The 25,438-nt window shown below is 38.8% G+C and overlaps 1 protein-coding gene across 1 annotated transcript; it reads left to right on the top strand.

Annotated features, from left to right (window-relative positions):
- Window positions 1-715: 715 nt before the first annotated feature.
- LOC308248221 (uncharacterized protein) lies at window positions 716-17,331 on the top strand (the record flags this gene model as incomplete). The annotated part of the gene is made up of 3 exons (XM_080668261.1): window positions 716-772; window positions 16,755-17,186; window positions 17,296-17,331. The coding sequence occupies 3 exons, from the start codon at window positions 716-718 to the stop codon at window positions 17,329-17,331; spliced, it is 525 nt and encodes a 174-aa protein (XP_080524387.1).
- Between the last annotated feature and the right edge of the window lie 8,107 nt (window positions 17,332-25,438).

Raw genomic sequence — 25,438 nt, 5'->3', positions numbered from 1 at the left:
GGTGTCCTGCCACAGATTAAATCCGTGTTCTCCATAGCTAGAGAAATGGCCAGGTTCATCACAGGATAGATGAAGAGCCATTAAAAGCTATCTCCCTCAGCAAGTAAGAATCTTGGGGCTGTCTAAGAGCTCTGTCTATAGAGAATTCAAGGTGAATTGTCCCATTTATATTTCTTAAAGAAAAACTGATACATTTCTAGATAGAGGGAGTCATTTCGGGGGAGAAAAATCAGTGTTTCTAAATCTCTGGGATAATTTTGCTGAAACCAGTCCTAACCCAACACCAAAGGCTGGGTTTTGCCATAGGAAGTGGGTTTGCATGGAAATAAAGGTGTTCTGAGGACTCTGATCTAATCAGAATAATTCTGGGGAATGACTTTCCTCCAAACATTGCCGTGAATGGACAAGAGCCTGGAGCTCTTGGGCAGAGCAGAGGACTCTCTACTTGTCATTGAATTCTGGACAAAACCACGGTGGGCAGCCTTGCCCACAGGAGCAGGAGACACGCACTTTCCCGACAGGTGCATCTTTTCTGGGAGGACTCACCCGCCTCATCCCGAGCAGCGTCAGGACTTCCACCAGGCATGCTGCCTGTGGACCCTCGTCACCCGAGTCAGTTCCCCAACGTGGGACCTAGAGTGTTTGGCCTCACCTCTCAGGCTGAGGGTTTCCTAAAAATGTGAAAGTGAAGCGTTTAGAAATGTCTGCTATCACCATGGCATCCGGGGAATGTGAATCCAACACTATGAAGGACCGCCCAACTTACATCAGTGTAAAGAAAGAAAGGCCCTGAGCGACCAAGTGACCTGCCTGAATATCTTTAGGGGCACACTTGCCACTCTGCACAGATGGCCCACATCTCAGCGTTTCTGGAAATCGTCTAAGAGCTAACGTCTCTGTTGAATGTTATTTCTGGGACCAAATGAGCAGACTGTTCTGATATTGTGAAACCCTTTCAAAGTTTCACATATTCCCTCTAGCAACTGTGTTAGGTCAGGGAATTACAAATCCCATTTTATCCCTGAGGGAACTGAAGTTCAAGGCCATGTGGTGAAATATCCGGGGCAACAATCTCCGTGAGCGGAGTCCCGGTTCTGTCTTCTTTGCTGCACTATAGGCAGCATGTCCTTGTTCTTATCATCACATCCATCCTTACTGTGCTGCTCTCAGTCTTCACTGCGTTCACCTACTGAATATGAAGGCGAATTTGATGTTTTTGTTGCTCATTTGTCTCCTTACTTTCAGAATCTTAGCAATAACTGAATCTATCTTCAGGTTTAGGTGAGCTAATATCCATATTACATAATGAATTACTGAGTTCCAATCTCCTCTTGATTTTGATGTGCTTGAGGGTGGGGCATGGAGGGTGGAAGCACTGGGGATTGGGTCTCGTTGCCTTCAGTCCCAGTATAAAAATTCTCCTCACTCAACAATAATCCTATTTTAATTAATTTTATCACAATAATCATGTACCAGAGTACTTTCTACACTTCCTGATACCTGTTTGCAAGATTTTCAGTGACATGTTTTTCTGAATTTTTTTCATTAGGGTGAAATATGCATGTAACATAAAACTATTTTAACCGTTTTCAAGTGTATGGTTCAGTGGCATTAAGTACATTCACATTGGCGCGCAATCGTCACCACCATCTATCACCAGAATGTTTCATCATCCCAAGCTTCCAAACTGAAACTCTGTACCCATTAAACTATAACTCTCCCTTTAGCTCCCGCTAGCCACTATTCAATATTCTGTCTCTATACTTTTTACTGTTATAGATACCTTGTTTAAGTGGAATAGTACAATATTTGTCATTTTGTGACTGACTTCTTTAGTTTATCCCTGTAATAGCATGAGCCTGAGTTGCCTTCATTTTTAAGACTAAATAATCTTTCATTGTGTGTGTATATATATATATATATATATATATATATATATACTACATTTTGTTTATCTATTTACTCATTGATGAACATCTGGTTTATGTCCACCTTTTGACTATTGTGAATATGCTGCTCTGAACAAAGGTGGACACATATCTGTTTGAGTTCCTGCTTTCACTGCTTTCAGGTGTATGCCCTGAGGTGGGGTTGCTGGGATCACATGGTCATTGTACATTTAATTTTTTGAGGAGACACCATACTGTCTTCCAAAGCAACTGCACCATTTTGCATAACCTTGAGCAATGTACAAGGGTTTTGGTTGTTCTATACCCTCACTAACACTTGCTATTTTCTGTTTTTATATGTTGTTTTATAAATGCTTTGTAAGTACTTAGTATAGTACCTTTCCCATAGTAAGTTATCACCCACATTTTTTGAATTAATGAATGCTATTGTATCTTCTTCAGTTCACTGATATTTCTGTTGATGTAGAAAAGTCTTTTTTAAATTTTGGGTCCATGGGATTAAAGCATCAGGATGACTTGTGGTAGGTGCCTTGTAAGAAAGCAGATTCCCAGCCCTGGCCGGGTAGCTCAGTTGATTACAGCACCCCCAGGTTGCAGGTTCAATCTCTCATCAGGGTACAAACAAGAATCAACCAATGAATACATAAATAAGTGGAACAAATTGATGTTTCTCTCTTTCCCCCATCCCCTTCCTCTCTCTAAAATCAATTATTTTTAAAAGGCCACATTCCAAACATATTGAATTTGGAACTCCCTAATTGGGGTTTTAATATCTGCAGTGTTAACATCTCAGGTGATGTTGTTGCCTAAAGGTAAGCGGTGCCTTTGACTAGACTGCAAACTCATGAAGGCAGGACTTACCATTTCTCATCCATTGGCAGCTTCTCACAGTAATTCTAAAACTTTGTGGGGTGTTTTTTTTTTTTCAGTAACATTGATATTCATATTTTAAACCTTACAAGAGCACATTTTGGATAGTTGCTTTTCTACAGATATATTGTATGGGACAGAACATCAGCTTTGGGCTAAATAACAGGTATTGTCTGGGACCTGTGTGAAATAATCCATAAAATAGTCAATGAATATCTTCTTTTATTAAATACTAATTATCTGTGTGAAATAATCCATAAAATAGTCAATGAATATCTTCTTTTATTAAATACTAATTATCCACATCCTGCAGCCAGTTTCCTAGGATGCTTTGAGAATGAGTTTTTGTTCTATAGAATTTGGAAACAAAAGCTGCTTCAATCAGCCTTTACCTGGTAAACCTTGTAAGCTGAGTACCCAGCACAAGCAGGGGTTATGGTCCAGAGTGCACCTCTCTCTTCCATGACTTACTAAATAATGTAGCTCCCAGAGCTATGAGAGATTTGGTGTCTTGTGACCGCTATCTAGCGACGTGTGTCCATCATGCTTGATGTTCATTAGTTAGATGAGATCAGTGAGATAAAGAACTGTTAAATGTGTGTTTTCTTTTAATGGCGATGTAACTGTGGTAGCCGAGTCACGAGTCACAGAACAGAAACTTGACAGAAAAGGACATGGCGGTAAGATAAGCTTATTCCAAATATACAACTTCATAAAATTCTTTTAATATCTTGTCTTAGCAAAGTGCTTTGCCAGTTCACTTAATAAATGTAGATGAGGAGATGTGAGAAAGAACAATAAACAAATGCATTATTCTTCTATTTTTCTTCATGTATATGAATTATGCATGCATCTTATTAGTGGCAAACAAGTAATATAATAATTTCAGGTAAATTTTCAGAAGGAAAACTAATTGAAAATCTGTTTTAATGAAGTTAGAATGGCAAGAAAAATTAATTGAATTGATGACATCTAATATTAAAAAGTGTTAGTTAGATTTTTTTTTTTTAATATGGAAAATGCCATTTCTTTGAAACTCTTAACTCATTTCTTTCACGTTCTTCTCAGGTAGATGTTCAGTAACTGTCAGCCAAAGCTAATTAAAATTTACCTCCCCAAGAAGATCAATTAACTTTTTTGGACAAACATTTCTACTTATTGCCTTTAGGATTTTTTCCTCTGGCGGGGGGGGGGGGTAAGGAGTGGGGAGGAGGGGACTGTTGAATGAGAATATTTTGGAATCACAACAAAAATACTGATATTTAGTTTATAACCAAAATAGAAAAATAAAGTAAGTTGCACTAACTGTAGTGTTATGAACCTAATACTTTGGATTCTTACCTTTTTTGGAAGGTGCTAGTTGAACGTAGTTTCCTAACCTTAACTCGCTTTCAACAGTTGCAAGCCTGAGGATTTCCTAGGCAGAGAACTTGGACCCGTGACAACAGTAATTTGGCAGGTTCTTGGAAACCCTTTTGTTTTGTAGTTTGAAACTGCAGCTTGCTGATTCTGATATGCCTCACAATCTTCTTATGTTCTGTCATTTTGTTGGGATCATTAGCTACTGTTTTAAGGAGGCTAGCATTATACTGCAAACTTTTTCCCTTCCAGGCATATAGTTATTGTTACCGATGATGAGACACCAATACTAAAAAAAAAAAATCTATTCCACAATACATTTTTATTCCATGCTGATGTCTTTTTTTATTCTTTAATTGGTAGAGTCTTCATTTGGATTAACAACCAAGTTTTCTAACATTAGTTGGTATGAAAATTGCTAAATTATATCTGAAAAAAAGAGTATATTATAGTCCTGTTGAAAGGGCTTCAGGAAATGTTCTGATCTCTGAAATGCAATGATTAAGAGGAAAAGAGACATGTGGTAATCAGTAGACATAATGAAAATAGAAGCAGGCATGTGGTGCTTTTCCCCCCAAAAAGTAAATGGACTTATTACTGAAATGATTGCACAAAGCAGCTTTGTCATGGAATCCAGGCCCGATGCTGCATGCTGTGTTTTCTGAACTTCCAAATAAATGATTGAATAGAGGGAACCAGGATTAAACAGCCCCCTGAAGAACTCCACCTGCCTGCATCTGGCAAAAGGCTCTCCAGGCAGGCCCCCGTAGGAAATATTTTGTGGAGGCTTTTCAAGTTTCTGGAGCTGAGTTTGTATTCTTTTCTGAAATAACCTTTTGCTGGTTACTTGACAAAGAGTGCCAGGACTTTAGAGCACTGGGAATGACATCATTTGCAGTCAGGCCCAGGTGTCATTTCATAGAAGCAATGCAAATAGACAGTATATTTATATGAAACCACCAGAGGGAAAAAGGAGGGATCGCATGCTGATTCTGGGGAGGGTTTGGTAGTGCTGTAATTTAAAACAGAGATGACTGCAGTAAACTGACTCTTGGGTTTAAGTTACTCTCAGTGATAGTTCTCTGCTTAGTGAAAACTGAGAATATTGGAATTTGATGCTATAAATATTAGAGTAAAGGGAGGGTGGGAAATTTAAAATATTCCAGAAAAATTCATAATTGGTTTTAAAAGGCTTTTTTTTCTTCCATGTTAGGAGATAGACAGTTTAAGCTAATGCTATTAAAGACTAATGCTAAAAACTAATGCCGTTTAAGGGGAAAAGCCAATTGCATCAACTCCCAATACATAGTTATTTTCATCTTTTAAAATGCTTTCAGTTTTTGAGCATATACATGTCTTTTAAAATAATGAAATACATTCACTTCTGTGTATTTCTTTGCTTAATGTTATACTGTAAAGTTATTTCAATATTCCTGTGGTTTTTTTATATTTGCCAGTTTAGATGACTACCTAATTTTATTTATGGCTAGCCTATAATTTATTAAAATATTCCTCTTGCTTTGAACTTTAGGATTTTTTTTAGATAACTCTAAAAATGCTGTTAAGGACATTTGCATATAAAGAATGATCTTCAATTAAATGTTTCTTTAGGATAAATTTTCCTCTGTGCAAATATAGGTTAAAAGCATCATCACTTTTGTCACTCTTGCCATGTATCAGGCTGTTTAAAACTTTTTGCTTACGATCATCCTGTAATAATCACGTATTTCTTAGATTTGGAAATGTGTTTCAAGTTGATAAATAGCTTTGCTTTAAACTTGAAAGACTTTTCCTAGAAAAGTATGCCAAATTCAAAGCATGTCTTCAAATACAACAAGCATGAGTTATGATTTACAAGAAGTCTTAGTAAATCAGCCATATGAAACTATTTACAAAGCTTGTTTAAAATTTGACTTCAGGGAATTTCAGTTGAACGGGAAAGCATTTGGTAATTTTTCTTCTCACCAAGAGTCACTCAGACTTAATTTTTCTTTTAGCAGATTGGTGTGTTTGACAGGCAAAATCAGCGTTCTTGTTGTTGAATGAAATGAGTCACAAACCTTATATTATTATTCTTGTTAGAAATAATTTTAATGTTACAATAATAGAGGCAGGAAACAATTCTTACAGTCATAGAGGCCACAAGGTATAAGGACAGTTTTGTAAGAGTCCAGTTTTTAATACATTGACAACTTAGTTTTAGATAAGACTTTCCTTGCTTCAAAGTCCTCCCTCCACACACCTGATACTGCTTCACATGAGATAGCAGATCATCTGGCAGCAGCATGAGCTACAAGTCTTCAGAGTCCTCGTGTGAATGTCAGCTTTTATGTGTATATTAGATCTTGGCAGATTAGTGTTTCATAAGGTGTGGACTTGAGATCACGTTCCTTAAAATCACCATGGAGGCTTATTAAATAATGATCTATAATTTCTTTGATAAATCCGGAATGATTCTCTGAGTAAGTCATGCCTTGGTTTGAGACTGGAAACACAATTAGGAGATGCCAGGGGAGGAGGAGAGGGAAGGATACTGAAGCAGAAGGAACAGCATTTGCAAAGGGCCTGTCGGAGTAGAGAAAACAGGAATACATGCGACAGTAAAGATAGAGATTAAATCCTAGAAAGTGAGGAGGATGGAGAGAAATCATGGTTGAAAATCTCTTAAATTACCAAAACCATCCCCTAAACAAGGAAAAATGCAGAGTTCATTTGCTTAGGTCAGACCAAATGTCATATATGACAGTGCAAAATAGCATGCATTTCTATGGAAATGCGATGATGGGTTGTGTTATACCCTGATATTTTTTCTTTAGGTCATCTGTTAATCCCGTAGCTTGTATGGACATTTTTCTCAATGACTCAACGTAGTGATAGCTAACTTAGTGAAGGCACTCACTTGATAAAGAAACCAAAGTCCGAAATTCCTGAACTCAAGTTATTCTTGGGCATTGGTCACCTGGGTGGCACATGAGCTGGCAGGCAGGTCCCACCACACCCAGCAACAGGCTTCTGGATATGAAAACAGAAGTAAAACCTACTGGAATCTGTTTGTTTTGCTGAATATGAAAAGGGGGGTGCTCTACCCAATTGTTAACCTTGCAGCATGGTCACAGGGAGAGCACCTTGGATCTTCATTTCAGCTCAGATGGTTTTCAATTAAATGACATTTGTCATTATAAAACACTAGAGGCCCAGTGCATGAAATTTGTGCCCAGCCTGCACCTTCTTCAATCTGGGACCCCTCAGAGGATGTCCAACTGCCGGTTTAGGCCCGATCCCTGGACATCCCTCTCACAATCTGGGACTGCTGACTCCCAACCGCTTGCCTGCCTGCCAGCCTGGTCACCCCCTAACCACTCCCCTGCCAGCCTGATCGATGCCTAACTGTCCTCCCCTGCTGGCCCGATTGCCCCCAACTGCCCTCCCCTGCAGGCCTGGTCCCCTGCTGGCCTGGTCCCCCCCAACTGCCCTCCCCTGCTGGCCTGATCTCCCACAACTACCCTCCCCTGCTGGCCATCTTGTGGCAGCCATCTTTGACCACATGGGGGTGGCCATCTTGTGTGAGGGCGTGAGGGTCAATTTGCATGTTACCTCTTCATTATATAGGATACAGTTACCTTCCCTTCATGCATATCCAGATTCTTACATTATGCAATTCCCTCAGTGCTGGGAAAGTCTTCTCATTTTATACATAAATGTTTCTGTTTCTCATGTGGTATTTAACAGATGCCAGCTATTTTTTAACAAAATAAAAATACAAAAAGTTATTTAAGCATAATAGTTATTAACATAAATATTTTAAAAACACTGTCCAATGCCATGACTAAGTGAGATGCATAATTAATTTATATTGCTATATATTGACTAAGATGGAATCTGAGGCTTGCATTTTATAATTAGTGATTTTTGCTTTATGTCAATATTTACCAAAATGACTTTGATGGAAGACAACACCTGAGGATGTTACGGGAACTGTCTGATAAAAGAGTCTTCTCATTAAATAAGTCTTAGAGCAACACTGAATTGGGCTTTTTTATTGTCTGAAAGATTTTCCAAAGCCTTTGAAATGGAAGTTCACATTGTAGTTCTCTCAGAATGGGTTGCATCTTACCTTTCTTAAACTTGCTCAGATAATTCTTGCTAGAGTGTTTACTGAATAACACCTAACAGACTAGAGTTTAGTAGGGCTGTGACTGAAGTCAGGGGTTCGCCGCTTACAGTGCTCTATTCAAAAACCAGATATGGCTGTCCCAGGTAGTTTTATTTACCTGCAGCAAGTAAAGGAGACAGGGGCTTCATATCCAAAGCTCTGTCTGGGGGAGGGAGCCTTAACGGTTGATTATATGCACTATTGGGTCAATTACATGTTCGTTTTTTGGCCACATTTATCTGGCTGAATTCCTGTCAGTTTATCCTATTTAAGGCTGCATCTGCAAAACACTGGGCAACATTTTAACATTAGGGAGAAGTAACATTTAGAACTGCCCCGACCATGTCCTAGCTAACAGGACATGCAGGGAAATGCTGTTCTCTGCCATGTGGGCTGTCATTCCTTGACGGGGGAGCATAGGAAGAAGACATGTTCCCAAGCACATGCCACATCCAGGACAGTTGATAAGGGGAGCAATGGCATACATCATCATGACTCTACTGAAAATATGTGACTTACTGTTGGAATTAGAGAGTAAATATTTAAAAGTATTACCACAGTCTGGGTCCAATCAGGAAATAGGAACCACACAGTAAGTTTAACAGGAGAAGTTTAATATAAAGAATTAGCAACAACAATAAAAGCATAATCATAGTATGTAAGGAAACACTGCCTGGTCTCCCAGGGCCGAGGGAGGGTTGCCAAGGAAGGACAAACCTACAAAGAGTACAGGCCCCCTTGGAGGAGGTGTGGTTCAGCCCCCAGAGAGCAGAGAAGCGTGCTGATTTGGCCAGGCTGGAGCCAGTCTGGAGTTTCCAGGCAAGCAATAGGCCATCCTCTGCGGTACAGAGTTTGAGGGGATTAGCAGCTGGTGACAAAGCCATGCAGTGAGACTCAGAGCACCTGTCCGGGCAAGGCCCTTAGAGCACATGGCAGGGGCTAGAAGGGGAACAGCAGATCAGTGTTTGTCTCCTGGGCCACAGGCAGGTTGCATGCAGGCTGCTCAGAGGCCTGCAGAATTAATAACTGCTCACTGCATGACCCTCCAGGCCATAGGCAGCTATTGGATTTGTTTCCGTGTTGAAAGGTCTGTGGAAAGATTATCCCCAGGCAAAGCTATGAGGTCATAGAGAGGTGGCATTCAGTGACTGTGGCTGGGCAGGCTCCACTGTGTGTTCTCACATCCATAACCCAGGGACGCCCTGCCCACACAGGTCATTTCAGGAAGCCTCTCCCTCCTGCAGTGTTCCTCCAGTGCCCCCTACTGAGAAAGCTAAACATTGTGCTCACTTTAAAGGAGATGTCTTAAAGGGATTCAGTTGTTTATCATGGACCATCTTTGAAGGATGCACTTGGAGTTGAGAGGCAATAAACTGACAACTGACCATGTATGTCTCATATCATTTCTAATGTGGCCTATGTGGCAGCGTGCCTTATACCTTATGTCACTACACAGTGTGAATGCTGGTCCTACTCTCTCTGTTTCTCACCCTCCCCTCCCTGTGAAATACCCGGAAGAGTGACTACCAAATCACTTATTTGTTTGGTTTTTAACGTTTTATTTTGAAAGAATTATAGATTTGGAGGAGGTTGCTAACATAGTGCAGAGATATCTTGTGTACCCTTTATCTAGTTTCTTTCAATAGTTATATATACACTAGAGGCCCAGTGCACGAATTCATGCATGGGTGGGGTCCAGCCAGCCCACCCTGATTGGGCTGATTAGGGGCAGGGCTGGCCAGGGGGAGGGGCTGCAGGAGGTTGGCTGGCCAGCCCCGCCCCCTGGGCAAACTCCCGGTCGAACTCACGGTCATGGGGACAATGTGCATATTAGCCTTTTATTATATAGGATAATACATTTCATTATTAAAACCAGGAAATTGACATTGATATATAAATATGTATGTAGTTGTGTGCCATTTTATCACATGTGCATTTTTACAGTTTTATGGTAGTGATTTCTCCATAACAATAGAAATTGTGATACAGAACTTTTCCATTGTTCACAGATCTCCCTGTTCTATCCCTTTTTGGTCTTTTTTCACTCAGTATTATACCATTTTGTATATATGTTCGGTAATGATTTTTATCTACTCTGAAATCTGTCTTGTCATTGTTTTTAGATCATTTACATTTCATGTAATAATTGATATTACAGGCATGCACTGCTTACTGACAGGATACATTCTGAGAAATATGTATTAGGCAATTTTGTAGTTATGTGAATATCATAGAGTGTACTCACACAAACCTAGATGGTTTGGCCTGGTATATATATAACCTAGGCTACATAGGTAGTACATTACTCACAGGCTACATGCCTATTCAGCATGTTACCTCACAAAACAACACAAGATGAAATCAAGCACAAGAGAAAATGATGCAATCAAGAGATGTATGAGGCTGCTGCTGGCGAAACAAAGCATACATTTTTATGGAAAACTTTTTCTATATATAGAAAGAATACCCTTTAAAATAATGAAAAATATAGTACATAGTAAATACATAAACCAGTGACATAGTTGTAATTATTACATACTGTATGTACATAATTGTACGTGCTATACTTTTATGTGATTGGCAGCACAGTAGGTTTGTTTACATCAACGTGTGAATAATGTGTTGCACTATGACATTGCTATCATTAGGCAATAGGAATTTTTCAGCTCTGTTATGATCTACAGGACCACCATCAATGTGGTATCTGTCCTTGACCAAACTGTCATTATGCAGTACATGACTGTATAGGGCATAGGCCTGTTATTTTAGTTTTATTTTTTCCCTCTATTTTTAATTTCTCTTTTCTTTCCCATGCCTTCTGTGAGTTACTTGAATATTTATTAGAATCCATTTTGGTTTATCTGTAGTGTTTTTAAACATATCTCATATTTGATTTTATTTTTTAGTGGTTTCTCTAGGTATCACGTACATAATTTATCAGGGTTTATTGGTGCCAGCACATTTGAGTGAAGTGTATAAACTACCTCCTTTATCCTTCTACCCTCCTTAGATTATAACATAACCATCTTAAGTAACTCTTCTATGTATATTGAGAACCATATCAGACAATGTTACACTTTTTGCTTCAAATATCAACCAAAAATTCAGCAGGAGAAAGTCTAGTTTATTTATACATGATTTTGCTCTGTCTGTTGCTCTTTCTTCATTCCTGATGTTCTAAGATTCCTTCTTTGTAATTTCCTTTTTTAAAATATATTTTATTGATTTTTTACAGAGAGGAAGGGAGAGGGATAGAGAATTAGAAACATCGATCAGCTGCCTCCTGCACATCTACTGGGAATGTGCCCACAACCAAGGTACATGCCCTTGACCGGAATCGAACCTGGGACCCTTCAGTCCGCAGGCCAATACTCTATTCATGAGCCAAACCAGTTAGGGCTGTAATTTCCTTTGTATTTCAAGAACTACCTCGTTCTTTTAGGGTAATTTTGATAGCCATGAGTTTTCTTAGTTTTTCTTTGAGAATGTCATTATTTTTACTTCATTTTTGAAAGATAATTTTGGTAGAAATGACATTGGGGGTTTGGCTGGGATTTTCTTTTAGCAACTGAAAAATATTGCGTCACTTCCTCCTGGCCTCCAGGGTTTCTGATGAGATATCTACTGTCATTCAAATTGTTTTTCCTCTACAGATAGGTTTCATTTCTTTCTAACTGCCTTCAAGAGTTTTTTAAAATTTTGTTTTCTGAAATTCTATTTTGATGTATCTTGAGAGTTATTTCAGCTTTTTTTATTTTTTATTTTATCAGATAGGTTTATGACTTTTGCCAAATTTATGAAATTTTCAGCCACAATTTCTTTGAATGCTTTTTTTTGTCTGGGAGTCCAATGGCATTAATGTTAGATCTTTTGTTATCATTTCACTGGTCCCTGAGGTTCTATTCCTTTATTTTTTCCTCTACATATCCTCTATTGTTCATATTGGGCAATTTCTATCATTTTATCTTCAAATTTATTTGTCAATTTCTTTTGTTCTTTTCATTCTGCTGATGCCATCCAGTGAGGTTTTTTGTTGCTGTTGATATCTAAATTCTAAAAATTTCCTTTGGTTCTTCTTTATGTCTTTTATTTGCTAAGTGTTTTCCATTTAAAAAAATTAAGCATGTCTGTAATTGCTCATTGAAGCAATTTTATGATGACTCCTTTAAAATTCTTGTCAGATAATCCCAAATGTCTGAGTCATCTCAGGTTGGTTTCTGTTGAGTGCTTTTCTCCTTCAAGTTAGGTTTTCCTGACTCTTGGTGTGACTGATTTTCAATTGTATTTGTGCAATTATGTTATGAACTTTGGATCTTAAATCTGTTTCTGAAGGTAGAGTGAGTTGTCTTACTATTGTCCAATGGGGGTGCAAGTCTCCTTTCCCCAAATAGCCTTCTTTCACTCCCTGGAGAAGTGCTTTTATTACTGTTTGGTGGAGATGGGATTCAATGACACCACCCTGGCTGCCTGTGAAGGGAAGAAGCCCTCCCATCCCTCTGCTTTGTTCACCATGTGGCCTCCAGTGATACCACTGAATCAAAGAGATGCCTCACCAACAATGGATGACGGTAAAAGTTCTCGCTGCCAACTAGGTATCCTGAGTGCAAGCAAGGAAGGGGAGAAATGTCTCATTTCTTAAAATTCTTGAGATCTCTGGAGCGATAAGAGAATCTTTTGTTTGCTAATGGTATGATTTGTGTCTGGGGGTCCTAGATAGCTTCATCATGGGGGTTGATCACCAGAAAGACCAAAACACGATTAGAGGGTTTGGACTTTTAATCTACTCTCTGATCTCCCAGGAAGGGAGAGGGGCTGTAGATTTAGTTAATCACCCATTGTCAGTGATTTGATCAATAAAATCCATGTAATGGACCTTCTGTAAAACTCCCTAAAAGATGGAGTTTGGAGAGCTTCTGGTTTGGTGACTCCATCAAGGAGCTGAGGGGGTGGCACACCTGACGAGGGCATGGGAGCTCTGCTACCTCCCCTCCCCACACTTTGCCCTCTGCATCTCTTCCATTTGGCTGTCCTTAATTGCATCCTTTACAATAAACAGGTAAATGTAAGTAACATGCCTTCCTCAGTACTGTGAGTCATTCCAGAAAATGATCAAACCTGAGTAGGGGAATTATGGGAACCCTAATTTATAGCCATTTGGTTAGAAGTACACCTGGCAATTTAGGATTTGTGGCTGTTTTTTGAAGGGGTGGGGGACGATCTTGTGGAACTGAGACCTTAATCTGTGGAATCTATGCTAATGCCAGGTTGTTAGTGGCAGAATTAAATTGAATTATGGGACAACTAGTTGGTCCAGAGAGTTGGAGAACTGGTTAATGTGGGGAAAAACCCACACATATTGTGGGTATATTTTAATATTTGCCTGGGGAATGGCATTTATGGTCTAAGAATTTCTGTCTTGCAAAGTTGCCCCTTTCCCACTTCTTAGATTAAAGAAAGCAGGCTTTTCTTTGGGAATTTTCTTTGTTCCCATTGAAATCTGTGAGTTACTGGCTTTTCTAACAAGTTCTGAATTTACTGCCATATTGTTACTCAAGTCCAAAGCCCATAAGCAGTCTGCTTTACCTTTTGAACTCTCTCTCTCTCTCTCTCTCTCTCTCTCTCTCTCTCTATATATATATATATATATATATATATATATATATACGCACACACACACACACACACACACACTGAGTGGCCAGATTATTATGATCTCTGAACGCATAATAATCTGGCCACTCAGTATAAATATATATATTTATATTTATATAAATATGGGCGGTTGGCCGGCCTGCCTGCTGGTCGAACTCCTGGTTGAGGGGACAATTTGCATATTAGCCTTTTATTATATAGGATATACACTGAGTGGCCAGATTATTATGCGTTCAGAGATGATAATAATCTGGCCATTCAGTGTATATGGCTAAGCGACTGGCTGACCGGCTGGTAGCTATGACGTGCACTGACCACCAAGGGGCAGACGCTCAATGCAGGAGCTGCCAAGCAAAGCAACTTTGCAGAGTGCCCTCCCGCACTCCAGGACCCCTTGGGGGATGTTGGACTGCCGGTTTCAGTCCGATCCCCGCAGGCCAGGCTGAGGGATCCCACCTGCTGAAGGGACCCCACTCACTCTGCAGACACCCTTTGAGCCCTGGTGCTGCCCCAGGTGCGGCCAGCCAGAGAGGGACCGTGTGAGGTTGGCTCCAGGGTGTGTCCAGCCCATCTCGCCCAGTCCTGCCCTGCCAGCCACCATCTAATTAATTTCCTTTCAATGTGCATGAATCCATGCACTGGGCCTCTAACATATATATAAGTAGGAGAAATAAAGAAAGTTAGGTTTATTCCACCATTATCTAGAACCAGAAGTTCCAAATAAGTTTTAAATATTAGGATCTCCTTCTCTATAGTAGAAAAATGATCTTCCTCTTCCACTTGCCAATTTTTCTTCCTCTTAGCTTTTCATTCCTAGCTATGCAAAGTTGACTCAGAAAAAATTTTTTCATTAAATAACCTTATGAGGTCATTATTACCAGCTGTGAAAATGTCTCATTCATTCCCTTGTTAATAAGATCTTTTCCAAAGTCCATTTACTCATGAGACACAGACATTTCCAGCATATGTTGGTTTAATTCTCAACATATGCTGATCAGTTTCCCAAACAGATATTTAGGTCTTGTTTGGTTCTACTGTATTCTTGAGACACTCTATAATAAGTGACTAATTCAAACTTATTAATTAGCAACATTATTAAAGCCAAATATTTCAGTCTGTTTAGCCTGAATTTGTGGCTTAAAACAACCTCTTTCTTCTCCTAAGCACTCCTATATGAGACTCATGTGTAGCATAAATATTTGAGTGATGAAAATGATGTTGCTTTAGCCAGCAATGGGGCTGGCAGTGCAATTAACAGCTCTTAGGGGAAGTGAGCTGTAATACATATGAAGTTTTATATGCATTATCTAATGTGTTTCTCAAAATAAAGCCATATATATATATATATATATATATATATATATATATATATATATATATATGGCTTTTACCAATGAAGCTTTTATAAGGTCACACAGTTAGTAAAATCCAACCTGTGATTGAACTCCTGCTGTAAGTATAGAGCTAGCCAGCAGTTCATGAACCATTAGTAGACCATTAAATCAACTTAGTGAATAGCAAACACTTTTTTTAAAAAACTAAAGCATAGCATAGTAGAAAATATCACCAGACATTTCACATAGTAAGGGAAAGTATTTTTTAATAAAAACAACAGTTTGCTTTTTTTATATATGTTAATGTTGGATGTGCACTGACTCTCATGCAGAAATTGTTTGTCATAGCACATTATGTGGTTTGCACAGAAGTCTAGAGACATTGTGTTAGGTGACCTTTGAGATACTTCCAGGTCTTAATCTAAGTGGCATTGTTTACTGTACTCACTGGGTGAATACTTTTCCAGGAAAATGCGTCATCTCTCAAGAACAAAATTTATTTTTAAATCCCCAAATTTACTGTGTAGAATTTCTGGGTTTGAACAGAAAGTAGCCCTTTCTGTAGCAAAATTTCATGCTAATGTATGATTTGCTGTCTATGATTTGTGTGTGTTTATGTGTGTGTTTCTGTTAATAGTACATTTTGCCATTTGATTTTTTTCTACTAACCTCAGAACCACAAAAGGTAAAATTCTAATCAATTTTCACAATGAGATGTGAATTGGACACTTAAAGTGCAAAAGGGACATTACTCTCCAGTGGTTAAGTGAGCAGATTGTAGAGATACACAGAGGTTTTTAAAATCCAGGCTCTGTCATTCAGAACCCTGGGCAAATGACTTCTCAGTTCCCTTACCTGCAAAATAGTAATAATCATAGCAACTAACTCATTGTGATACTGTTGGGATTAAAATGAGAGGTATACAGAAAGAGGCAGACCACTCCAGATTGGTAGATGGTGGTTTTAGTAAGCAAGAGAACCTACACACAAGACTTGTCTTGGGTGGCCACAAAACAAATACGCCGCTGCACCAGCTTGCCAGATAGATGTTTATGCAGAGCTCTTAATGGGATTCAGTCATTTATACAGTCCGAAAGGTCTCAACAACATATTACTCTCTTAAGGTCACTGCTTTGAATGGCTCCTAGTGCAAATGGTGAGCATAACATACATTCCAAGTGCAGGGGAGGGAGGGAGTAGCCTCTGATGGCTCAGGTCCAGCTTGAAGGTCAACCAGTGGTCACAGTCTCTCACTGACCTCCTCCAACACTATGGGTGTACAAACCAGTCCTCTCAGTCATCTCATTCTGGACTGACATAACCTTGTAGGGTCAAGTCAAGAGCCAGACATTACATAGCAAAGCTGCATTTCTACACTGAAGCACAAATTCCAAGAGTTGGCATTCCTACACAATGTTTTGAAAATGGCTCATACACCTGAGCATATTACTGATGAAGGGACTTTTGATGTTTTAGGACAACCTGGAGCCACCCATGTTCCCGATGCAGAAGGGCTCCCTGAACCTCCTGAGGCAGAAATGGGAATCCAGCGATTACCAGAGAAGTGAGTGTTGTCCTGGGGGCAGTCGTTGCAAGCTCTTCCAGCCTCGAGAAAGCAAATTGATTGAACCTGAGAGAGAGGTCGTGTCAGCACCTGGGCCTGCAGATGCCCCCAGTCTGCCCGGCAGTGCTGAAGAGCTATTGAGCTCAGAGCCGGAAGAGAAGGGCCCTGAGGATGACAATGACAATGTCAAGGAATGCAGCCAGCCCCAAGTGCTGAAGGAGGATTCGGTGAGTGGTCGGCGCAGGATAGAGCGCTTCTCCATCGCCCTTGAGGAGCTGAGGAGTGTGTTTGAGGCTCCTAGGAATGGAAACAGACCAGCCGGACCCGCTGAGCATGGCAGAAAGGTAAGGAGCCACGGATTAAGAGTCAAAGTTCACAGTTGACAAGCTAGTCAGCTTGTCTAGCCTGCCATTTATCTCTAAGTGTAATTTTTTCCCCTCACCTGTACTCTAGACAGATGTCCTGAAGCAACCGTATAATACGGTGTGAAATGTGGCATCCTCTATATTAACTTCCTCTGTGGTCTTTTCCAATGGGGACTCGACCTCCTTCACCCCCACAAAACAGCTCTGATAGGTCCTCATATGCTGATGTTTCTTTGTGTATGTGCCTTGTTTTCACAACTAGGTTGTAAGTTCCTTAGTGGCAAGGACAATTTCTTACCACTCTTTGTACTGCAAATAGCTAACAAATGGTGCTGCACTTAGCCAGAGCTCAGTGAGCATTTATCAGTAATGATGGTGAAATGGAACAAGTGAAGGCTTCAGAACCACAGTGACCTAGTTTTTAATCCTAAAACCTGCCATTTATTTTTCTAGCTGCATGACACTTAACCTTGTGAATACAAATGTCTTAATCTGCTACTTTACAGGGATCCTGTGAGGATTATTGATCATATGTTTAAACCACTACACAGAGAGTCTGGAATCTTTTGCAGTACATGATGATCACGCCTCAGTGATTATGGTGGACTTTAATGTCTCCTATAAAATATGTCTATTAGCTAAAGGGGTGATTTAATGAAATGCAGAAAGCAGGATTAGCAGCATCGTTAATGGAGGCCACATTTATACTTCTGTTGTCAATTAAAAGCAACCACTGTTTAAACTGGAACTGCTTGAATATATCACATTCATTAGGCTCCCTACATAAGAGATTATATTTGAATTTCATAAATAATTAATAAATGATCTCAGGTTTTCCACTGGGAAGCAAACTCCATGTTCTGTTAATGTTTTACCTAGCGACAGTTATTAGAAAGGTACAGTCCTACTCATACTAATGAATAATTAGCCTTCATAGAAGGCTTCACAGAAATAGAAAATTGTTCCAAATAAATTATTTTGCTAATACTTGCTCTCAGTTCTCTCAATTTTCCTATTGGGACATATATTATAGTTACAATTTTTATATATCAAATAACTTGACTTGGTTTAATGAGAAAATAGGATATGAAGTTATATTTATAGTTCTTACTGAAACTAAAGGATTTCTCAAAAATGCAATCCTTAATTTGAGAATTGCCAATCCTTAATTTGAGAATTTCCCCCCTCCTTTTCATGCCATAGGTTCAGTCCTTTTTGTGTATAACTTTATAATATCTTTTAGTTGGATGTCTAGGGGTTGGGGTACACTTAACATAGATATTTATAGTTTTACTTCTTTTTATCTGAACAAATTAAGTCAAGTCACAGAACAGTTTCCTTTCAATCTCTGTTGATTTAGTGTAACAACTTTGGATATTTACCAGAGATAATTGACAAAAGCAATAGTCAAAAGTAGAAAAATTCATCCTTATAAATTGTGAAACATAACCTGTTCTCATCTGGAGCATGTGTAGCTGCTTAAATGTAATGGTAAGAAAATGAGGCATTAATAAGGGTTTCCAGTTGAAAGGAGAAATTACTACTATTGGTATTACATGTGATCTTGGATCTAGTGCCCATTAAAGTAATTATGGAAAGAAGCAGATATATGAAAATCACCATTTGGTTTACAAAAATGGAACTTACTATACTTTGTTCTAAGGTACTCTGTCATAATATGGCATTTCCCTACATATATGAAACATGGATTGTGAATTTAGAAATTTCTCTTGCACAACAGGGACCCTTGATTTTTAGAGCCATTTTACATAAATAGGTATAAGGAAAGTTTGCACAACTCTCTTTATAAATCCCTTATGGCTTCTAGAACAAGCAGAAAAAAAAGGGAAAGAAAAAAATAAGAAGCCAATGAAGACTTAAATTGCTTTCTTCCAATTAATCATTTTGTTGTATTATTAGGCAAGTGAAAAGAATTCTAGCTCAACTTAACTCAAAATTATATATTTCACCAAAGCATAATAATTATAAATAACACCAAAGCATAATAATTATAAATAACATGACCCTGTTTTTATAGCTACTTTTCTTCTTTGTTATCAAAACATCATTATTATAGAGCAATGTGATAATATTTATTTGCAAAAATCATACAAAAATATTCAAACAGAATAAGACAGTGTGAATTTCTTCTTCTTTCAAGCTCCCAGTTGCTACCTGTAGAGCTTGAACAGTGAGGCCACTGCGAAGTGCCCCCAAAGTATCCCTTCAGCCTTTCCTATTATCCCAGTGTAAATGATGGGTTTCTTGGTTCAATTAATTAATTTTGCCTTTATTCCAGTCATGTCTCCAAATGGTAAGTTATCTGATTTTCACAGTAGAATACTTAATGACTTCCAGTTATAATCTTTCCCCCACGCTCTCACCACTTGTGCAATCAGGTTGAATTTACCTAATGCCCCAACAGAGACTGTTTCTATCATTACTCAGGCCCTAGGTTGACAAAGACCATTCAAACATGAGCTGAACTTGATCAAATAAAGGCAGCTCTATATCACAACCTAATTGTGCTGCCTCAGAATGCATTGATTCCATCACTTGTGTGATTGTAGACTTGAAGAATATGCCTCTACAAGGCTGGGGACTGTGGAAATGTATGTGCATCAATGATTAAACAGCATATACGTACTTAAATATGGTATAGTTTCCAGAATATGTTATTTTCATTTCCTCCAATGATCAAAGCCTCTGGTTTTTTATTTAATGACCAAATTGTCATCTCCTACTTTTTAGTTCTGCATAAAATCAGGCCTTTAAAAGCACAGGTGAATCCTGGCTTGCAGTTTGGCTTCCTCGAAATAAAAATCACTTCATTAGATGCTTGACATTATGTTTGCTCCTTAAAACCCAGGCATGTGGGGACTTGGGGATTAATTTATTTCTCATCTCAGAGCAGGAAGCACTACTTCTTTGTCACAGCATTCAGACTCCCCCATCTCCCATCCTCCTCTCAACAATGTTTCTGAGATAATTTGTCCAGCATGATTTATGTTGTAAAACCATTTAACAGGACAGAGGCTATTATAATCACTAAACTCTCAAAAATATAAATATTTTTTCCTATGTGTAGACTTTAAAAGATTTTTGAAGAAATAAAGTATTTTTTCTTTGCTTAAAAATAGGCAAGTAGTGATTTGTAGATTTGAAGTTTACTGAGAAAGATCACCATATTTTTGTGTGATAGGACATATTATATAGAATCATAATTTTCATTTTATAATAGCATAATATTTGATGACAAAGGGTCAATTGGGATCCTTGGGTCAGCTACTTTCTCATTTCATAAATTTGAATGAGTTATTTCACCTCATTAATCCTTAATTTTTACATATATAAAATGAGGAAATTAATACAGCACAGGATTTTTTGTGCACATAAAATTATATAACCGCTGAAGGAGAAGTGGTATTTAAGTGGTAGCACTAAGTGAAATTTAAGAAATAGTACCAACATAGCACCAAATGAATATTTCTTCTATTTTGTCTTCTCTGATATCATTTCTGTAACTTATTACATATCCTTGGGGAAATATTTAATCTCAATGGCCTTCTGTTTTCTTACCTATAAAGGTAGAGGCTTACCGTATGGTTTCTAAAAATGGAAAGGCACTTTCAGCAAATAAATTTTTATTTCACGTCTAACAACACCGTAGTCTTTTGCAAAGGCCCCACTTACAGGGGCTCTCATTAACTATTCCGTGGAGCAAATGCTAATGAAACTTTCCAACAGAAGTTACAACCCTATTTTGAGATGATGAGACAAAGAACCATAATTTGTTAAATTACAGTTTTCAAAGCTTTATTAAAACCCAGAGAGAGATATACTTGCCACCTTCATTGTCCTTTCCAAATAATATAAAAAGTCACTGGCATTTAGGGACTTAAAATCTAAATTCAAAAGAGGTGTAAACAGGGTATAAAAGTATTTATCATATTTATACACACACACACATAAACACACTGACCGAACAATTAAACTTAGACTCAAACACACCGTAAGGATGGGCCATAATGTTTTGTTTCATTTTATGCAACTTTTTCTCAGTGGAGTAATTTGTTGTTGTTTTTCCACTGTTAGTGTTCTTGGTTGTTCATTTCATTCATTTGTATGTTTGTTATTTTACTGTCTCCTGTGCAGTGTTTTATGTTATTTCGGGGTGGAAGGTGTGGGGGTGGGGAAATAGCTCTGTGATCTGATGGTAAAATTCCCAACTGCACACATTTGCATGGCTTTTGAGACTTTAAGAGGAAACTGCCATCTCATCTCATTAGTGTCTCAGAGTGATATATGCAGTCCCAATATGACATTGTTAAAAATGTAGTGCTTAGCATCTCTCAATAGCCACAGAGAGATGCTAAGCAATACTGACTCAACTGGGAGAAGTGCTGTCAATTCATGTATTGGCATTCTTTAACAGTTTACTTGGAAGACTAGTGAGCGTTTCCATCATTGTGTTACAAGAATATTGACCAGCTCTGCTGCCTCTGTTGTGAACCCACTTTCCTTTAATCATTCCATAGATGTTTATCCAACATTTCTTCTTACTGACCAAATTCATCCAATGAGTTTCATACACCATTCTTTTTCCCCTTCTCTGCCCTCTCATTGCTGATTTTCATACTCTACTAGGTTCTCTAGGAGAACCCTCTCACCACCCAGATCAGCTAAAGGGGGTAATTTTTAAAAATTGGTAAATTACATTGAAAAGGATGATTTTGAAGAACTTTGGTCTCTATTCAGGGCTTTTGACTAATCAAGGGCCATGGAGAGGATGTTTCAATCACCAGAAGTTCCCCAGCAAACCAAAGGCCGTCTTGAGAGAAGTCAACATAGGAATTCCTTCAATAACTCCCAAACAGATAAAATTCCATTTACTGTGGAGAAACCTAGAAGAAACCAACTTAGCTAAGTGATCAAAGTTAGTATCACTAGCAATGAGACAGACTGATATCATGAACCTCCTGATATGAGGTACTGATTTGACAGCAGCCTCAGTCTCTATAATACATTGGCAGCCCTCCAAAATGCTCACCCTCTTTTGGATGGGATACGATATATTCTTTTGATGGATTTCCCAATTGCTCCTACAGTTTCTCCTTCTGTTTTGAGGTAGATCCTCTGCTCCTTGTCTGGTCTTTCTCACTGCAGACTGAGCCCCAGGGTTGATACAGTAAAACCTTCTCTAATGTAGTTGCTTTTTAAAAAACTCAAACAGTCCTTTATCTTAACTTAAAAGTCTAGCATTTTTTGTCAGTGTTGAAAATTTTATAATATTTAGTATGGAGTGCAGTGCAGGCCCTGACAATTCAGAGTGGGTGTGGCTAGAACAGTAGGTGCAGCCATCTTGGTACCCTCTTTCTGGACATGAACCAATATTTTCGACACCAAACTGTATTCTTATTTTAGCATTTGTTTAGCACTCACTATATTATAAATGGAAAACAAATGGTTAATACATTTTCTTACTTGGAAATATATTTCTCTGTCTGTTTAATGTGTAGTGCGGAGTGAATGCAATGAGTTCCAAACACCTGAAACAAATTCAAGCTCCATTAATGTTTCACATCTATACCAACTACCAAATACGATGATTTATGATACTTAATAGTATACTAACCTGCTTTATGTCAGTGTAAGTCGTTTACTGGATGCCACGAGACAAATTGCTCTTAAGCATAGTAATGTATCATAATACACACAGTTCTCTTTCCCACCCCCACCCCCACGCATGGAAGCATGTCAGGAGTATACATTAAATTAATCAAAATGTTCTGATTTCAACCTTAAGATCATAATTTTATTAATAAAGATGATATAAAATATTTGTATTTCTGACTATAATGATTTAATATTTTAAAATCTAATCTCTTTCCCTTTTACCTTTCTTTTTATTTCTTAGGGGCAATTTTTTGTTTGAAATATGTTTGAAATTCTCATAGGACAGGAAATTCAAGCTGTGAAACAACAAAAACGAGGAGTTCCACAAACAAATTTCTCTCTCTCTCTCTCTCTCTCTCTCACACACACACACAAACACACACACACGCACACACGCACACACACACACTAATACATAGGCTTTTAAAAATATTTCACATGTGAAATCTAATGAAAAAAAAAACACAAAACCACTGATAAACAAAATAGATCCAGATACATAGAAGCATGGAACAGACTGAGGAATCTCAGAGAGAAGGCAGGGGTCAGGGGGTGGATATAGGGAGAGATTAACCAAAGAATTTATAAGCATACTAGAGGCCTGGTGCACAAAAATTCATGCACTCGGGCTGGGGTGGGGGGGTCCCCTCAGCCCGGCCTGCACCTTCTCATAGTCCAGGACCCCTCGGGGGATGTCCACCTGCCGGCTTAGGCCTGCTCCCTGGGGGATCGGGCCTAAGCTGGCAGTCAGACATCCCTCTGGCAACCTGGGAGCCCACGGGGAGCAGGCCTAAGCTGTCAGTCGGACATCCTTAGCACTGTGGAGGAGGCAGGAGAGGCTCCCACCACCGCCACTGCACTCACAGCCTTCAGCCCAACTTGTGGCTGAGCAGAGCTCCCCCTGTAGGAGCACACTGACCACCAGGGGGCAGCTCCTGCATTGAGCATCTGCCTCCTGTTGGTCAATGCACGTCATAGCGACTGGTTGTTCCAGGTTGTTCCACTGTTAGGGTCAATTTACATATTACCCTTTTATTATATAGGACTAGAGGCCCGATGCACAAAATTTGTGCAAGGGCCTTGGCCCCTGCCACCACAGCAGCCACCTCTGCCTTGGCCCCCGCCCGCCACAGCTTTGTCCGGAAGGACATCTGGTCTAATTAGCATATTACGCTTTTATTATTATAGATATGCATAACCCATGGACATAGACAATAGTGTGGTGAAGGCCTGGAGGTGGGCAGGTGTGGTGTGGAGAGGGTCAATGGGAAAAAAAAGGGGACATACAGTATATCATACTTTTAACAATAAAGACAAATTTGAATATCTAAGAGTAAAATTCATATCTAAAAGTAAAATTGAGAAGTTGAGGCACATGTGTCAGTATCTCTAAGAATTACTCATCCAGGACCAGCAATTGTGTTTTCCCTGAGATCTGGGGTTCAGGGGTGCTGTGTAGTTTACAGCTATAGTACTGTGCTGCTGCAAAGGGCCTGCAAGTAATAATTGTTGAGCACTGATATTTGCCAGGCACTCTACTGAGGGCTTCATGGACATTGCTGCCACTGAATACAGCCTCTTAAGAGTAAGAATTATCACGATTCCCATGTTACAGCTACAGGGTGCAGAAGCTAAACTTGCCCAAGTGTACACCATTGGTAAGTGATAGAGCAGGGATTTATTCAGAGCCCACAGTATTAAAAGTATTACTCTCTGAGTGCTCTCTGAACCCATGCTGTCCACTTTCATACAGGATCTCACAGCTGTGTTTCTGGTATGAATGAATGCCAGTCAGTCATGGAAATCATCGTAACTTTTACACGTTCAGTGCCACAAATGCTGCCATATATCCTCAATTCTGAGATACATGTCTTTTAACATGTGAACATCTTTGAAATTGGCATACTTCTTATAGTCAGTGGTATTTCATCATTTGTCAGGATTTCCCCCCTTTCTTAGAGGTACATAAAATAATGATGCCATTTTACTTTTAATAAAACAATGTAAATAAAATATATATTCTAAATACATATAATAAAAAAGTTATTGAACATACTAGTGGCTCAGTGCATGGATTTGTGCACATTGAAAGGAAATTAATTAGAAATATTTTAGTATCTCTACTCACCCTTTCTCTATAATGGAAGTGTCAACCAAATTCACAATTGACAATGACAGATAGAAACACACGTGTGCGATTGGTGTCAGTGAGAGCTTTATATGTATCGCACATGTGCAAGTCAACTTAGCCTTTTATAGATATAGAATAAACTTGCTTAATTAGACCTGCTTTCTGATTTAGCTAAACTTTTTCCAGCCCAGTGAAGCACCCCACCTTCTCTTTCATGTAATTGTCAGCAACACAGCAGTAAATATCAACATGAAGCCGATTATTATTGTAGATCACGCAGAAAGAACAAAGGGTAAAATATTTAACTGCAGCAGTGTTTGACTATATTCTGTGCAGTGAGAAAACTTGAAGTCATTTTCAAGGTCCACCATTTCTTACATCTTTTCAGTCAGGCCAAGTTTCTAAGCTTCCTAAATCTCCATTT

Source organism: Plecotus auritus (genome assembly GCF_963455305.1).
Source record: "Plecotus auritus genome assembly, chromosome: 5".
In the NCBI taxonomy this organism is placed as follows: Eukaryota; Metazoa; Chordata; class Mammalia; order Chiroptera; family Vespertilionidae; genus Plecotus; species Plecotus auritus.
The sequence above is the reverse complement of the archived record's forward strand: the minus strand, read 5'-3'. Positions and strand labels throughout refer to the sequence as shown.